At 34.3% G+C, this 17,696-nt stretch overlaps 1 protein-coding gene across 1 annotated transcript in view; it reads right to left on the bottom strand.

The window, feature by feature from the left end:
• SNTG2 (syntrophin gamma 2) overlaps positions 1-17,696 on the bottom strand; it is a 139,105-nt gene that overhangs the window by 20,593 nt on the left and 100,816 nt on the right. Inside the window, exons 13-14 of the mRNA XM_008641850.2 lie at positions 10,759-10,830; positions 7,155-7,364 (exon numbers count right to left, since the gene is read on the bottom strand). Coding sequence (XP_008640072.1) covers positions 7,155-7,364; positions 10,759-10,830 — 282 coding nt within the window. The remainder of the gene's footprint in view (positions 1-7,154; positions 7,365-10,758; positions 10,831-17,696) is intronic.

Genomic DNA, 17,696 nt, shown 5'->3' with positions numbered 1-17,696 from the left:
CTCTTTCAATTTAAAGCCATTCCCACTTGTTCTATCACTATGTGCTCTTGAAAAAGTCCCTCACCGGCTCTCTTGTGGTTTCTTCCTGATTCAAGTCTATGAGATCCTCTGGAAAATAGTAACAAAACTAGATTCCCGTGACATAATTTTTATCTAGATATTTGGATTTAAAAATAAATATATGTAATATATATAATATATTTAGATGTACTCTTTCAATATAAATAAATGCAATTTTAAGAATATCTTCTATTTTTAGAAATAATGGTCAGCATTTTATATTAATCAGGTTTAAAATAAAGGATACAGAAACAAGTTGGAGTTCAATAGCCTTGCAAATTGGTACATTCTCTCACTGTTTTAAAAATTCTAATAAATGCATCACTTGATTTTCATCTTTTATGTGAATTGTTGAATTATTATTAATTATTAAAAATGTATTTACTATTAATTTGTATGGTTCTCAGAACCTTTCTTTGTGTTAGAGAATGGTGGGTTTTTTGCATCAGTGTGAAAATGAATTAGAATCTAACACCATTTCTAAAGGTGACCAGTTAAATTAGAATTGTAATAAGCTTTCTGTGCATAATGAAAACAATCTAAAACTTAATTGTGTAATTAAACTGAATGTTTCTTGTAACAAACTGGTGAGTATCTTTTTAATGATGCTATAAATCTAACCTAATCTAAATGCTATTTAATATCTCACCTGAATGTAAGGAGAATATTTCCTTTGCTTAAATGTTTGTCTCAGAAATTAGTTCTGAAATTAGCATATGGTGGCATTTCCACTCTTAAAAGGACTCCTACACATAACTCTGTTTCATATATGCTTTGCAATCATCACAGAATTAAAAAAAGAGATAGCACTGCTAACTCTATTTAATATTTTTGCAATTTCAATATATTATTTGCAGCTCACAAGGCTTACACTGTGATCAACCAATCACGTTTTACTCAATCTCTCAGTTCACCATGAAGAATTAATAGAATCATAAACCAGAAAAGACAATTACTTCCTATTCTGATTGCCTAATTTCTGCTAGGTTTTATTTAAGAGGACCTCTTTTGGCTCAGTCTCCAAGGGTGATTCAGACTACTATTTCTACACCACCATTTAATTCCCAAAGATGGGAATTAAACACTGTGTTTGTTTTGATGGCAGACTTACTGAGACAGCCAAAGTTCTGAGCATCTCGGGAATCAGGTAGTTGAAAGAGTTAGGTAAGCTGTGATAGATAAGTGGAAAGATAATTAATCTCTGACCAAGTTCCAGTGGGGGCACAGTCTCTAAGATCCATTCTGATTCTATCTTGCTTGAGTTGTAGTAAGATCAATTAAAAATGCCACTAAAGAATGACTAGAAAACACGTTTTGTGTAATGTTGCAGGAAGAAGACACAGGAAATGAACTTCTTGTAGGCTGTCCAGATATGAGTATCACAAACCCTTCAGTCTTCTCTAAAACCAAAATCTTCAACTGAACTTGTACCTTTCACGCTAAAAAATAGTTTGAGATGGGGCTAATTCTACACTTCCATGCAGGTTGGCCCCCAAGGAAATGAAAGGAATACATATCCCTGACCTGAACACATCCCTTTACATTCTTAGTGGCTTGTTGAGCGCTCAACTTTAAGCAAATATAAAGGCATGTTGCTAAAATATGCATTGAAGTTCAGTTTTTAAAAATAATATATTTAGAAGTCATTTGAACTTTTATGTAAGGGATTTTCTTCGTCTGGCTTGTAATTTTGAAATCATGAGGAATTTATAGTTATCTCTGGTGGACAAAGAATAAATGCCCAAGCACATAAATTAATTTTGGCTCTTTCTGGAGGTGCTCAAGATACGGGAGCTATTTATTCATTTAATTTGGTGAAAACATGAAGTCTTAAAATGCCAGTGCAATTTTGTGTAGCTTTTTCTTTTTGATCTTTCATCATTATGTGATTTTACACACCAAAGCAGCAAGTAGGTGATTTAATAATAAACATTGCTTCTCATGTTATAAACCACTTATTGCTTGTGACTGGTTAGTAAGTAGCACATATGCATACAGTCACTATTACACTGAAATTTTATACAATAAAGTCAACTGAATACTTTTAAAAGGAAATTATGAGAAAAAATACTGGTTTCCTTGAAAGGTTATTGAGGTAAGTTAGAAAGAACTTATTCACTTCTGTATGTGTCAAATTAGTTGTAGTGAACCCTTTTGGAAGATTTTTAATAGAGGTGTGCATCTAAAATTAAGTAACAGTCCAGAAAAAACAGCAAGCAGTTGTAATGAGGAGGTTGCATAGATTATTTCCTGAGCTGTGAAAGAAGATGAGAGGGAAAGCATTACATGGACAAGTTTTATAAAGAAAACTTTAAAGCCATAAATCTTTACTAGAAAAACAAGAGGTGAAAATCAAAACCTGCCAACAGTATTCTGAAAGGATTTGTACAATAAACAATATATGTTTCATGGAAAGCAACTTCATCCTTCTCAGATGAAAATTTTATTAATAGGCTAGAAATTAATTCAAACTGATGAACGAGCAAAATCTATGACAAGATATTACATGGAAATTAAAAAGATGGATAGAAGATAGCAAAAAGTAGCCAGGACCAGACACTTAATGAAAAATAGTCCAATAAGCAAAAAGGGAAAGACATGTAAAGCTGAGGAAAGGTTATTGAGTTAACCACTTCTTCAAAACAGTTATGTGATTTTTTGGTTGGTTGGTTAGTTTTAATCATCAATAACACGATTGCAGATTCCTTATGCATTTCATACAGATCAGCCTGAAGAACACACAGTGTATAGGGGGGAAATGTTAAAGTGGAACAGGAAGATGATGAACTAAGCATCATGTAAGGTGTGTCACTCTCATGTCTGTCATCTTTTTTAAGCATGGAAGACTCAAGTTCACAGATGAAAACAGCGACTGGCTGGAGTAACTAATATGTAAAAGCAAATAGTTGTTGCTTATAAAACAAAACAAAATTATTAATTGCACTTATCTATTACTTAAATTTTTAGGAATTTTAATCACGGTGTTTTAGCAGCACAATATTTGCAGAAAGAAAATTAAAAGTTTAATGTGGGAATCCTATAGAAATGAAGCTCCAGGTCTGCATGCACAATTACTCTCAATAATTATTTTTGCTTTATCCACGAACAGACATAAGCTGTCTGAGAGCAATTCTGAGTCACAATGATTCTGAGTCACATATTCAGCATCAAGAATCTTACTATAGAATGATTTGGTGTTAAGTTCTAGGAAAATAAAGATATGTTAAAAATGCATACAAAATATAAAGCATCCACAGAATATGGAATTTATGTTAACTGATTTAAGAAGAGGGAAAACAGAGGATAATTGCATCATAAATTCATGTTCATTATAAAATGGTTTTGGATTTCCAATAGTGTTAAGTGAAATAATTTGCAACATTCATAAATCTTAATTTGTTTACTTTGGTTTTTTGCTTTGTTTACTTTTACTTTATTTGTAGTGTATATTTGTCACATGAGGACCCTGTATCATTCCAGGAACATGAATTGTACTGCTAACACTTCTCTATACATTCATATCCCTGACTTGAACAAATATATATAATAATTTTATTTCAAGGGTTTATTTCTCTGTTGATGTCAGTCACTGAATCACAGAAAAAAATGGAAAAAAGTTAACTAGAAGTACTTACCTTTAAGCATGGAAAATAACAAGGCAGCAAAACTTCTTGATTATTCTGTTATAACTGAATGGAATCCAGCCTATTTTAATTCTTGGAGTAACTCATATTAAACAAAATTTTTGTCCAAGCAATGCAAATGGTTTCAATTGAGTAGGTTATTCAGCTGTATGAGGATTGGAAAGAACTTGCAGCATCTTCATCACAGCTGGAAGTACGAAAGGAAAACTTTCTTTTGTGTTAGAATTGCTAGTGAGGAGAGTATGTAACCATGTCTTATCACTATATACTAACTGCAGGTACTTTAGAGACACTGGTAGATGACTTTCCCACTGCATGGTTTTTTTCAGTTTTCTGAGAATTCTTTCATTTGTAAAGCAGACTCCTCTTTTCTGTCCTTTTCCAGCCATGGAACAAAGCTTACATGTACAAGGTTTCAAGATGACAAAACTGTTGGTCCAATTTTTCTACAGGTGACAGTGAAATGTATTACTGTCACCCTTTCCTCTGTCCACTACCACATACTGTTCCAATATTCTCCTCCATCCTCCTGTTGAACAGAACTGATCCAAATCATCCCTTTGAGATGTTTCTGCATTAATTTAATAATCATATCCAGGACTCAGATAAGTCAGTATAATTTCCTTTGGAAAAAATAGTCTGAGGCAAGGGAACAATACTGATTAAGAAATTAAAAAAAGACAACATTGAAAAAATGTGAAATAAAATCCTGTAGTACTGACAAGACCAACCTGAAGGGTCAAAGAATTAGTAAGAGCTCTGGAAAATGTGCTAGCATCTTATTTTTGAAGATTTCTACACTATAAATATCTTGGAAAAAAAACAAAACCAGAAGACAAATTACCTAATCAGAGCATTATTTATTCATCTTGCACTATTTAGGATGTTTCAGGTGAGACAAACATTCTTGCTGGGATTTGTGGGAGATGATTTAACTTCAATATATGATTGAGAAGTTTTCATTGCCTATCTTCCACCATTGCAATGCTGACTTTTATTACCAGACTCACGGAAACACTTTTTAACAGCATTTCTCTCTTTCAGTTGCCTTTCTGCTTTACTTCCATTGCACTTTTATTGCCCCCATCTAGCCAAGTTATGCCATCAGCAACTACAATAGTTCTTCTAGGAAAAAAATCCCATATATTTCTAGCACATGGATCCAATATCTGTTTGCTTGTTATCATTGTCTGTAAATAGATTCATTTCACCAGGAACACTGAATTTCAGAGTTTCTCAGTACACTTCTTTTTGTAAACAATTGCAGCTTGAAATAGGGCTCTAAGATAGCTGGAAGGGGAACAATATTGTGAGGGGTGTTTCTTCCTGCTTTATTGCATCCTTTCTGTCATCTACTGTTGCTACCATTTTCAGAAGAAATGTAAAAAAAAAAAAAATCACACAACACGGGTAGATAAAATTCAAATGGCCACTGCAACTTAACATTTCTTTTTGTAAACTGCATAAGGACAGAATCTTCTCAGAAATACAGCTCTAGTTGCAGAAACACCAAATACAAAGGGTATGTACAGGATAAGGTTAACAAAAACTTATAGGCAAGCTCCTAACTACACTCAACAGTAAACAGGACAGAGCCCCTTTTAAATAAGAATGGCTGAAATGGCACAATGCAATCCAACACCTGCCATGAATTTTGCCCAATCATTTATGAATAAAAAATAATTTCCTAAATTCTCCAAAAGAATAACTTTTACAGACTGGCATACCAGTGACAACCTTGAATTTTCTGGATACTGAAACACCAGTTCTTTTTCTATTTTATGTAATATTAAATTGCAGCTGATTCATGCCGCTCTTGACATTATTCTGAAAAGAAAGGCACTCGCAACAGCATTTATGTTTTGAAGGAAGAAATACAATAGTGCAGTCAAAAGACTTTTCACTGCTGGAGAATGACCACAGCACTCTGAACTCCACTGACACAGTGGTTTACAGTAAATTTGGATGTATCCAACCGTGTGAGAGAAAATTAAGATATAGGAAAACACATACGGAGACTTGAACACTGTAATCAGGATTTTATTCGAAAGACTCTCCTGGAGGTTTCACATAGGTTATACCACAGCTGCAGGAAATTTAATGTCTTTTTTTGTGAAATGAGTCTAGATGACTGTTTGATTCAAATGACAAAAGATCATTCCACAAGCAAAGAATCATTCCTTAATTTTAAGATCATAAGGATATAAAAGAAAAACAAGTTTTGAGATTTAACAATAAATATTCAGAAATCCAATCAGATAAAGAGCCAGCTAATCTCCACCCTTGTTATACTTAATTTTAATTATGTTATCTGCTTTCTATATGGATAATAAATATGAGGATTGAATGGTTGGTCAAACAGTTGTATCATAATTTCTTGGAGGGTTCATGTGAGAAAATACTTTATGCATGCTCAATATGCATTATTAATCCCTCCCTGATGCACAAAATTTTTCAGGAAGAATCAATTTTTTCCTAAAGAGCTGCATTTCTTCTCAGAAGTGCAGGACTAGGAACATTACTGTTAGAAAATCTTTTTTTATTCCTTCATCAGTCTGAAGAGACAAATGGAGGGTTTTAAGCAAGCACCTTGTTAGAACCCAGAAACCTGGTTAGAATCCCAGAGATTTGTAAATTTAGACAAGCTGATTCAACACCTGTGATAGGACTCCTGCTCCTTGCAAGTCATGTTAATACAATGCTGTGATCCAGTGTTCTCACTATTTCAAATGCCTTTAGGAGGTTCAGAGGGCACAGTAAACCTGAGCATACCAAATCAAATTTGCATTTGTGCTAAACTGTGTAAATACATTTTTAATTGAAGAAGGCCTATAGTCTCAATCCATACACTCCCATACAACTCGTCCTGTTCACTTGAGAGTATGGGTCTAGATTTACTAGCCAGCAGAAAGTGATAATCTGCCATTTCATTCTGGGAATTCAAGACTATTACAAACTTCTTTTCACTTTTATGCTGTCTTCAATCTCTTCCAATGTTAACAAGGACAATCTCAATTCACCAGTAATATAAGAGCAAAATATTTCTTCTTTGAAAACAGAACCATGATGTAAAACATAACCTATTTACTTTATGTGAGAGGAAAATTAGCTTTCTGGAAGAAAATGTTCAAGTTGGACTAAATAAACTCCTACGAATTTTCCAGTGGTAAAATGTAATAATTTCCTGTTTTTCATAATCAAGGTGAACTTACAAATTACTACTTTAAATTATCAATCTGTCATAACATGCTCATTGACTGTTATTATACAGTCATTGACAGAAAAATATTGATGTGATGATGAACCTTTCAGAAGTCTTCTGTGTATTAAATGTACTCAGATCCTTAGTCATGGAGGACATCAATCCAATGCAATTATTAAGCATACAAACAATCTAAACTCGTTATACTTACTTTACAGATGAAATGATTTAAATTATTCACTACTTACCCCTGTTCGTTGAACTTCCAAGAAAATCGCTCTCTGAAATGATTTCTCCCACACTGCCAATTCACTGCCAAGCTCTACATTGAAATAATGACTCTTGCCATGTCCAACCATAACACTGAAACAATACGGCCTCTGGTCTTCAAGATCGAAGTCCTGGTGAATACCTAAATACAAGTTTGCTTGTAGCCAGCAATCATCAACAAGCCAGAGCTGAAAGACATGTTTCAGTATGTGATTCTTCATCTGGCAAAACCACAGTTGAAGCAACACTGTCTTCTGTAAGTGATGGGTACTTGGATATACTATGGCATTATGTCAACAATTAACTTGAAGAAATGTTCTAGGAGTTAAACAATTTTATCAAAGACAGATTCTCTCTTTGCTTTTTATTTGCTTTGCTCCCTATCATGCAATCCAAGCTACTACTGCAGTTCCAAAATACTGTCAAAATCACCTAAGCAATACATATAAAATCTAAAATGAGTTTGTACCAATATATTGTTTACAGTGAAAAAGAAGGAAATCCCTGAATGTTTCAATACATTGCAGGAGGTGTGTACCAGCTCTACAGGAGACAATAATTACTCAATTCTACTTGGGTTCCAGTATTCGAAACCCCAAGGAATGCAGCAATTTATCAAGCACCCCAGGGCTAATTCTGGAAATAACAACATGAGCATGTCCTCTGACAGTTGTCAATGCTATTCTGTAACTACAAGGACATGGAAGCAAGATCCTGCCATCACTTTCAAGATAAAGAAGAGAAACTTCACATTAAACTTTCATTATAAAAAATATCCCTGTAATAGAATGTAATTGTAAACAAATTAATACAAGAAACTTCCCTAATGTTTCAAGACTTCATTGATTAACATAAATATAGAGGAAAAGAAAACGAAATAAAAAAGCTAATACTTACACATTAAGTACTTGCACAGCCTTAATTTCCAAATGACACATATTTTTATATTTCTATTTATCAGAGAGAACCTTTCCCTATCCCCCTTTTTTTATGATATCATGAGGCAGAAAAGACTGAAAGCCCAAAATAATTAGCAGTGATTCATGGGGCATCTTGGGAGCAGCACATATTGCCACCAGGGTTCACAGTACTGTGTTGTCAAAATTAGCCCTGCAGGTACTTGAGGAGAGAACCAACTTGATGAAGCTCAAAGTTATTTTACAACACTCCTTTGCACTGTTGAAAAGGACATTGAACAAAATTTCTGCATATATTCAGGTGTTCAGCAGCTATGGAGGGACAGGTATTACATCTGCTTCAAGACTCACTGCTGCATATCCTGGCTTGTAGACTACTATATTAGTATTTTTTAATTTGTATGTGAAAATACTAGGCAATAAAAGAAAATAAAATGTTTTTAAGACACATGTACAGGATTACAGTAAGAGTTTGAATTATGAGACAAGCTATAGGAATAAACACACACGATAAAAGACATTGCATTTCAAATCATCTGTTTGTTACCTCCAAATGACCACAAATATGCAAGTGCATGTTATATATATGAATTTTAAATCACATATTTGTGTATTCACATGTATGTATACATACACCCAAATCTAAAATACATCAAACATTTTGTTTTAAAATTTAAGTTCCATATTGGATTCTCATTTTCCATGTTTAACTCTTGTGTCATCATAAACATAGATGAGAAACTTACAATTAGGTATGTAACAAGAGCACCTCTTAAGAAGAGCACCTCTCCTTATAATTCATCTTTCATGAGAAGGTACAATAACATACTCTACCACAGTTTTGCACTAGTTCTAACCAGCTTCTGAAAATCCTTAAGAACACCCTCCCCAAACAGCAGCTTTTACAACACAACTCGATTATATGTAGTGCAGAAACATTAATCTCTTACAATTTTTTCCTATCTCTTTTTGACTTGTTCAGTTTGCCTCATTGTCATTTATACAAAAGAATTGACAGAGAAGAGGTTAAAGAGTTCAATTTGGGCTTTTGCACTTTCGCTAACATATTCATGAAGACTAGCAATTAAGCATTCATTTATTAAAATGTCAAGAACATTAAAGAGTTGAATCTTGGGTAGTTTATTTCCCCACTTCTTTTTCTTAATGAAAAAGTCCAGCAGAAGTTGCTTTAAGGACAGAATATCCTTGAAATTATCATAATATTGAAGGAAGAACTGAGTTTCAGCAGTAATATTTAAAGGAAAAAAAAACAGAAACAAAACCCAAGCCGCAGTAAAATCTTCTCAAAAGGCTTAATGTGTATATATTTCATTGGTGCCTGACTTATTTATAAGTAAAATTATAAAAAATATTAAGGAGACCAAATAAATGATCTGTCTGCTTTTTGGTGGTGTCTCAGTGATGGGCAGGACCTGAATTTGCCCATATGTTCCCAGCTGGAGACATGGTCACACCAAAATAATGCCATGCCAACAAGAATATGGCTCTGCTCCTGTGCCTTGCATTCTGGAGCTGAGCTCTGGTCCTGAACTCCTGTTTTCCTTGCATGGCAGTGCCAAAACGTTTCCTTCCCATGTCCTGAATAACTGTTCAATCGGAAAAAACCCCAACAAATAAAAACCTCAACAAAAAACCCTACACACTGAAAACCAAACCAAACCAAACCAAAAAAACCCCCAACCAATGCCAAACAAAAAGCCTTAAGCAGTTCTGCTTCAGTGCAGGATCTGTTACAGGTAACAGAGCCACAACCTGCCTTTTCCACAACATCATTGCATGGTTAAAGGAGAAACAACAGAGGACAGGACAGCAGCTGGTGAGAACTAAAGATGACTTTTCATTTTTCACTGAAACAGTATTTTATCTGAAAAGATGGATTTTTTTTTTCTGAAAATGTTAATTTTTACTCTCCTAGACAAATAGGCTCTCATCTAGTAGCCTTATCTCACCTGAAAAGTTGTTGGGTTTTTTTTGTTGTTGTAGAACAAAATTAATCTGATGCAATTTATTAGAAAATATATTCTTTAAGTCAATTATTTACACAAAGTGCTAAGATTTTGCCCCAAATCTTTGATTGGGCCAAGCTAGACAGAAAACATGACTGTGTCTAGTTGGGGGAAGAAAATGAATTCTGCGGGACACAAACCCAACATGTTGCCCTTTGTAAATAAAAACTCACTATAGTACTTGATAGAATAATCAATACATAAGATACAAAAAGGACAAAATTTTTTTCTTTTTAATTACTAAAATTAAATACAAGTATCTTTGTATGAATCAAGAACTACAGCAAGAGCATTATTCTTCATGTTGGCTCAAAAATCTGACCCACTAAGAAAAAAACCAGTATCATTATGCTCAGCAGTGTGTCTCACTGACACTTCACACACCCAGCTCTAATACTGAAACCTTCCTTCAATATGAAAGCATTTTAGTAACTTGCTCACTTGGCGCTTAGCCTGTTTTCCATATTCTCTTACACTTGCACAGCTAATGGACTAGTGATTGCAAATAGTTTTTTAACAACAGATGAAATATTTGAATGCTAGCTATTCCTAGTTAAGATTAACTTGAGTTTATCATGAACTGGAAAAGGTAAACATTCTTTACTAAATAATATCATTGGAACTGCTGGGAAACCTACCTTGTGAATTTTAAATAGAACCTCACAGAGGTTATAGATTTTTTCAGCTCGTACCCAGTCTAGTGTGCTTACCTATAATATAAAAAAATAAATATTATAAACACATTCTTTATTCAAAAATCATGTTCAGATGAAAAAAACTGAAAAGGCTTCACCCATCATTATTCTGCTGGATGCTTTAAATACAGGCACAACACTTCATTTAATACCCAGCATTTAGAAAAGACTGTCAAATAGCATTAAATTTTTACAGGAAACAGGAATTAAAAAGGTGTTAAATAATTTCACTGGGGTTTTTTTTTCCCAGTATGATGGAAACCTCTTTGTAATCTCTGTGGTTAGTTACACAAGCATATTTATTTCTCAAGATGCTAACACAGAGAACACAGTCTCAAACACAGAGCCATTCAGCTTCATGTCTCAATCTTAAAAAAATCTTACAATCAACAGATCAAGATGTATTCCTAAATTCAGTTTTGAGTTTACATGCACTAAGGTGTGAATAATTCAATATTTATTCCAAAAACTGTAAAGGACTATGTGACTGAAATATTTGAAATTAAGAATAATATCATCTGTAGTCTTAATAATATGAAAATACCTATTTTTTGTTTCCCTTTGATTTCATTACTTAATCCTGTTGACATGACAGGCTGTTAAAATTTGACAGCAAGAATGATGTTCCAAGTTTTTACCAAATTCTACTTCATGGTATAATGTGATAATCTGTTTACTTTTAAAAACAATACCTAGCCTATGTAGTTCAAGAAAGAATAAAACAACTTATACACAAGAAAAATTCAAAGGGAATACATATTATTTTTGCTTATATATTTTAGAGCAAAATCCTAGCACTTGGGGAATGCACAGGAATGGCTGCATAGATACATGAAGGATTTGACTAAATTGTAAATCTGAGGCTTTTGGCATATGGAAACAAGTGTTTAGGTAACTCTAATAGTAACTTGGCTAATTTAAAATTCTAGGGCTGATTCAGCTTTGTCCTATTCCCAACCCCTGCCCAAAAGGAAAAAAGCAGAAAAAAAAATTAAAACTATGTAAGTAAAGAAAAATTTGCTTGTCAAAAATCTGGTTTATGTGGATGAAACTTAACTAGAAAAAATGATGAAATTCAATAACTGTGTTCACAGTAGCACAAAAAGTATTTCTCCTGATGGTTTGCAAGGAGATATCAACATGTTTTGGTTGTTTTTAAATTTATCTTAAAGTTTAATTTTTAAGTCTCTTTAAATTCTAAGCTGTTAAACAGAATTGTAACAACAGGAGGAGAATCCAAACCACTACAACACCTACAGGCCTCTGATGCATCTTCTATTGGTTATTAAATGTTACTTCAGAGTCCTTTGGAGGAGTAATGTGAACTTGGTGTTAGTTTCTTCCTAATCTTAAGAATCCAAATTAATTCTTAACAATCTAGCCTTCTCTCAGTTTCTCTTAGGTTAGATTAGGTTTTTGAGATGATTAAATTTAGATATTATGAATCACCTACTGAAACAGGACTGAAGAACTCTAGAAGAGGAAGTTCTAGCACCACATTTTTTCAGGATATAGAGGGACTCATGTTCTAAGATTCTTCATTTCACAGTTTTTATATCTTACCAATCAAATGGCAAACATCACTTTAATACAATAAATCAACTAGAATGTGTAAAAACATGTTACACACTTCGTTTTATTACGAGCAATGTCTCACAAATTAAAGCTCAAAACATTACATACTGATAATTTTAAAATTACATTATAGAAGTATATAGTACTACTTAAACCTTTTCATATTGAAATCCAATGTTAGCTGGTATAGAAAATAAATTTAAAGAAATTTTAGGTTTTAACTTGTCCTCCCATCACTTCATAAAAGGTAGCAATTTTTAAAGATATATATTTCTATTTTTTAGGTTTCCATTTCTACTTTTCTTATTATTATTTCTTATTCAATATTTTATTTGAGTTTTGCATTTTAATTATTGTACAAATAAGAAATAACGTAAGTTTTGAAACAACTGAAACAGAGGACTTATAAAGCTAATTCATAAAGAAATATATCTTTAAACATGCTTACATAGAGTTAGTACTGCAGGTCTTGGCTTAATCTTATTTCCAGGGAAATATTTTGTACTTTGGTGGCTCTTTTGAAAATAAAGTAATTAAATAATACATGTTTTGCCCCATTACTGTTGATCCTCCAAAGGTATATTCATGCTTTTTGCAAAATAAGGTATAGAGTAGAATGGGGGCTAGTTCATTATTTGGTCTTGAATATCTCAAAGGGAAAGGATCTTTTCCATCTAAGTTAACAGCAGGACAATCCTTTATTGCTCTAAGTGGCTAGACATAGAAGCATAAGCACTGATTCATCTGCTGTTTATGAAACTGACTTTAGTGACATGGGCTATGACTTGAAAGCTGTTGAGATATGAAAGGACTTTCATTTGCTCATATCATTTGTTTTGATTCCTGAAGATTAATTTTAACTGTTGGAGTTCTTTGCACTGTTAGTGATGGACAGTAGTGACACTGCTGTGCCATTAAATTCACTCTGAATACTTCAGACTTCTTCCCATTATCCCATGCATCTCTTTCATCCTTTGATGCTGTGTAACCTCATAGGACTTTTTCAGCAGAGACAGGTAGTGATGGTGACAACTGCTGGCACATATATAAGCCAAGGCTTTATTTTATTGTGTATATCAGAGAAAGGCTACCATACTTACAGAGTGAAACAGTGTGAATACCACTGTGTGCAAGGTGCTCAGAACACAAATGACATGTTGAGAGGAATTTTAAGGAGGCAAAAGAAACATATTACAAAGGAATACTAGAATCTAAATAGACAGCTGACATTATTTATAGTTTTATCAGAACTACCATAGTATGTCTAAGCTTAAAATGTTATTGTTATAGATTGCTTTACTTTAAAAAAAACTGCAAATAATCATATACTCCTAGTCAAGGAGAAAAGCTGTAAATAATCAGAAAAGTTCACAAAAATTGCAATATCCTTCATTCGATTTAAAGAATGTTCCAGTTGATTGCAGGTTATCCATCAGCACACATTTAATAACTGGGTAATAACTAACTAAGATAAATGAGATACTCAAGTATATTTCTTAGGCAATAAAATAGTTTTTCTCATTATTTCCCCTTGGAATTGTTCCTGCAGGTATTCTATACATTGCAATTTCTTGGGACTATTTTAGCATGACAGTATTATTATTTTTTAGGAAGCATTTGACAAAATGTTTCAAACAGATATATTTAGAATAGATGACTTAACGAGGCATACTTGCATTCATTGAATTTAGTTCTGACAGTGTCAGAAATAGTGGCAAAATACATGAGAGTTTCAATTAGCATTCAGTAAGCTCCTACTTACAAATTATCATGTTTGTCTAGTATATGAATTTATGACCAACAGAAGCTGAATGTTACTTTTATCATTGGCAGACCAACTCCTTAGCTAACCCAATGCATTATGTATGGCATACTTGGTTCTGTAGACATTTAGCTATATTAATCCTTTAAGAAACATTGTAAAAATAAGACATTCATAAACTCACAGATAACACTGAGCTGATCAAAAAGATAATAAAGCCAAACAGAGTTACAAAAAATAGGAACCTGCAATTACAGTTTTAAGTCTCTAATGAGAGACTGAAATAGGTATGTAGAGTTGCAAAAGTCCCTACTGTTGAAGAAGTACTTTTTTACTTTTGCATGAGTTTCTGCAATTTCCTCATGGTTTAAAAACAGGCATTGCAGTGGAATTCTGAAAATAAACAAACTAGTAAAATTTAGCTTTACACAGACCGGGTGATCTCAGCATAAGTTCAAACTCATATTCCAACTATACTTACCTTTAAATGTGTGTTTTAATCATTGGCTTTTCTTTAGAAAGTTAAGATTTAAAATACAGAGAAAATAATAAACTCATCCTGACACATACAATGCAGTGAACAATTGACTCAGAAAGTTACTCCCTAGAAGAGAATTCTGCAAGTATAAAATAGGCGTAAAAGACTTTCATGCCTGCTCTGAGATCACCACTAAAGAAAAAAATATGGGGTGCATGTAAAAGAGAATCATACTTCAAAACTCACTAAAATCAAATTAACATAACCTAGTCTTTGACTTTCTCTGAACACAGAATCTGATTCTAGAAGTCTCCAGAGCCCCCCAAAATATTAAAAACATTTGAATAAGTAATGGAAAAAAATCCAAGCGTCTATAATATTTATTACTGGAATACAGCAAATGTTGCATTATCTGAGAATTAAGCAGAAGCATCCAATCTGTGTAGAAGTGCTAAAAAAGTCTAAGGAGAAGATGAAACACTTCTAGGTAAAGCATAATTAATTTCACTGGTCTCTTCACTCTTCAATGGAAAAAAACCCCAAGAATAATTTAAAAAATTATTGTAAGATATTAAAAAGGAAAACAAGAATCAAGACCTGTTCCTGAGGTAACTATGATATGGCATTATAAGAAGCCTAAAGATGCCCCAAACAACTCAAACTGGATGGTACAAAACACACACTAAAACACAGATCCTAGCAAATCCTATAGCAACATAAATACAGACTTGTGTGTAGAATTAGAAAGTTTACCAAAAATGATCAGGGTTAAGTCTGTGCCCTCCAACTTATTGCCACCTCTCTCCTAATATGTTACATTGACATCCTGTGTAATGTAAATTACCAATAGATGTATTTAGAACTTACATGGCAGCATTAAAAGCACTGCATGTCTTAATTACATTGCACAAGCTTCTCTATACTGTCTGTCAAAGGTGGAACTATTTATGTTACTTTCACAATATTCTTGTATTCATTCTTTTCCTAAAATTATAAACAGCACATGCAGTGATTGTCTAGCTGCCTTCACGTTAAATCACTTCAGTGCTATTTATTTAATCACAAGGAAAAAGATAGTTTTGCAATTAAGGGTTACACAGCAGATCTAAGGATATGGCTATGTGAAGACTTTAATGTAAAAACTGTAATGAACCATAAGGAAAACATAAAAAAATTAAACAGTACAGATGTCCCCTACATCTAGCCCATATTCCATTAAAAAAACCCCATTAAATTATTTCCTGGAAATTTTCAAAGACATAAAAAATAGTTCAATTTTGAATGACAATTTAGAATAATTTTTCCTCAGTTTCTTCTAGGATATGAATTTAGAACTTTTCCAATATCTGAAAATTGACAGGAATTCTGTAGATGCTTTTAGAATGTAATAAAGTACTGCTTGTATCTTAAAATTGACACAAGATTAATTTCTATTGGTTCAATGGTGTTTTTCAGATATGCAGTTTTCAGAAATGGGTCACGCTTTCAATACAGCAGTCTGTAAATGAAATCTGTAAATTTCTTAAATACAATTAAATAAGCCACTTCAGGGATGCAGAAAAACCATTCTCTGTTAATCACACCATTCTTGCTATCTAGTTCTATGGTGAAACTTCTACATTTCTGGAATCACCATTCTGGAATCATCTGAGATATTGCACAAATAGTATATAAATAGAATATTACTTGTCATAGTGATTTCTTTCATAGTATAATTGCCACATTTTTCCACAATTTTCTTTATTTTTGCTCATAGATAACTATGTTTTCCATTCTTAGGAAAGTTACCAGCTGTATTTACATTCATGTCATCTTTTACACACAATGAAATAGAAAAGGAGTGGAAATGGTACCAGATCCTTTTACAAGCAGTTGTAAAGTTATGGCTGAAGGTAAGTGTAGAACTTATAGGTCATCTGCTTTGTGCACACTATATTGATATACTGATAAGCTGTGTTGATTCAGAATACAAATAGCAATAGCAACATCTTTTAAATAAAACATGTTAAACTTGTCTCTTGTAAAGATCATGCAAGTTGAAACATCTATATTTTTGTGATTGAACAGTCCATTTTTTTTTTCTCCCACTTAAGACAGTAAAAAAACCAAACCTCGGAGCAACGGTAAGAGCAGTACCATCAAGTATCTCTAAAAGGAGTGAAGGAGCTCTATGCCCAGTTTCGTGTGGGGACCTGTGTTTCCAGCTACAGAGCTGGGACACGTGACACAGAACCAGTGTCGTGGGAGCTCTCCAGGGTTTGGCAGGGCAGGGTCCTAACTCATGGCCCTGCAGTGGGCTGACCCTGTCACACAGCCAAACACCCACACAGCCCCTCACCACCTCCCCATGCCCCTGCCATGGGATAAGAGAGACAACAGGAAGAGAAAAATTAAGAAAATGCATGGGGCAAGAAGAAGACAGTTTAGTAGGTGATGGAAAGGGGAAGAAATCAATTAATGCAAAGGTGATTTCATGCTGCTCACCCCAAGCAGGCCAATGCCCAGCCAGTCTCCAAGCAATGGCTACTTTTGAGGACCAAATCCCCATTTTTTATTGCTGAGCGTGATGTTTCATGGTACATGAAATCCCTTTTGGTCCATCTAAATCAACTGTTCTGGCTGTGTCCCCTGTAGCCTGCCCCAGCCCCAGGATGTTTGCAGGGTGAGCAGTGAGCAGAAAGGCTGCACCAGCCCTGCTCAGCATCAGCCCAAACACAGCTGTGTTAGCACTGCTTTAGCCCCAAGTAAGAAACCACTGCCACTGATCTGCTATGAAGTAGTGACCTCCACTGCAGCCAGGCCCAGTACATGCCCCAGCCAGCAGCAGGGCAGCCATGAGACTGGGGAAGCCTCAGCTCCAGGCACCAGGCATGTCCCTGAGAGCAGGGACAGGCTGAGGCTGGGCCAGGACATGGGCCCCAGGGTGGCCCTGGCTCACTGGAGCCATGGCTGGGCAGGGCAGGGCTGTGGAGCTGGAGACTGGCCCCGCTGCACTGCAGGGCAGCAATGGGACCGGGGAGCGAGCCCCAGGGAAGGGGGGCAACAACAGCCAGGCCTAGAGGTGCC

The sequence above is a fragment of the Corvus brachyrhynchos genome, unplaced genomic scaffold (assembly GCF_000691975.1).
Source record: "Corvus brachyrhynchos isolate BGI_N302 unplaced genomic scaffold, ASM69197v1 scaffold116, whole genome shotgun sequence".
NCBI classification, from domain to species: domain Eukaryota; kingdom Metazoa; phylum Chordata; class Aves; order Passeriformes; family Corvidae; genus Corvus; species Corvus brachyrhynchos.
Note: the sequence above shows the minus strand (reverse complement) of the source record. Positions and strands in the feature narration are given on the sequence as shown.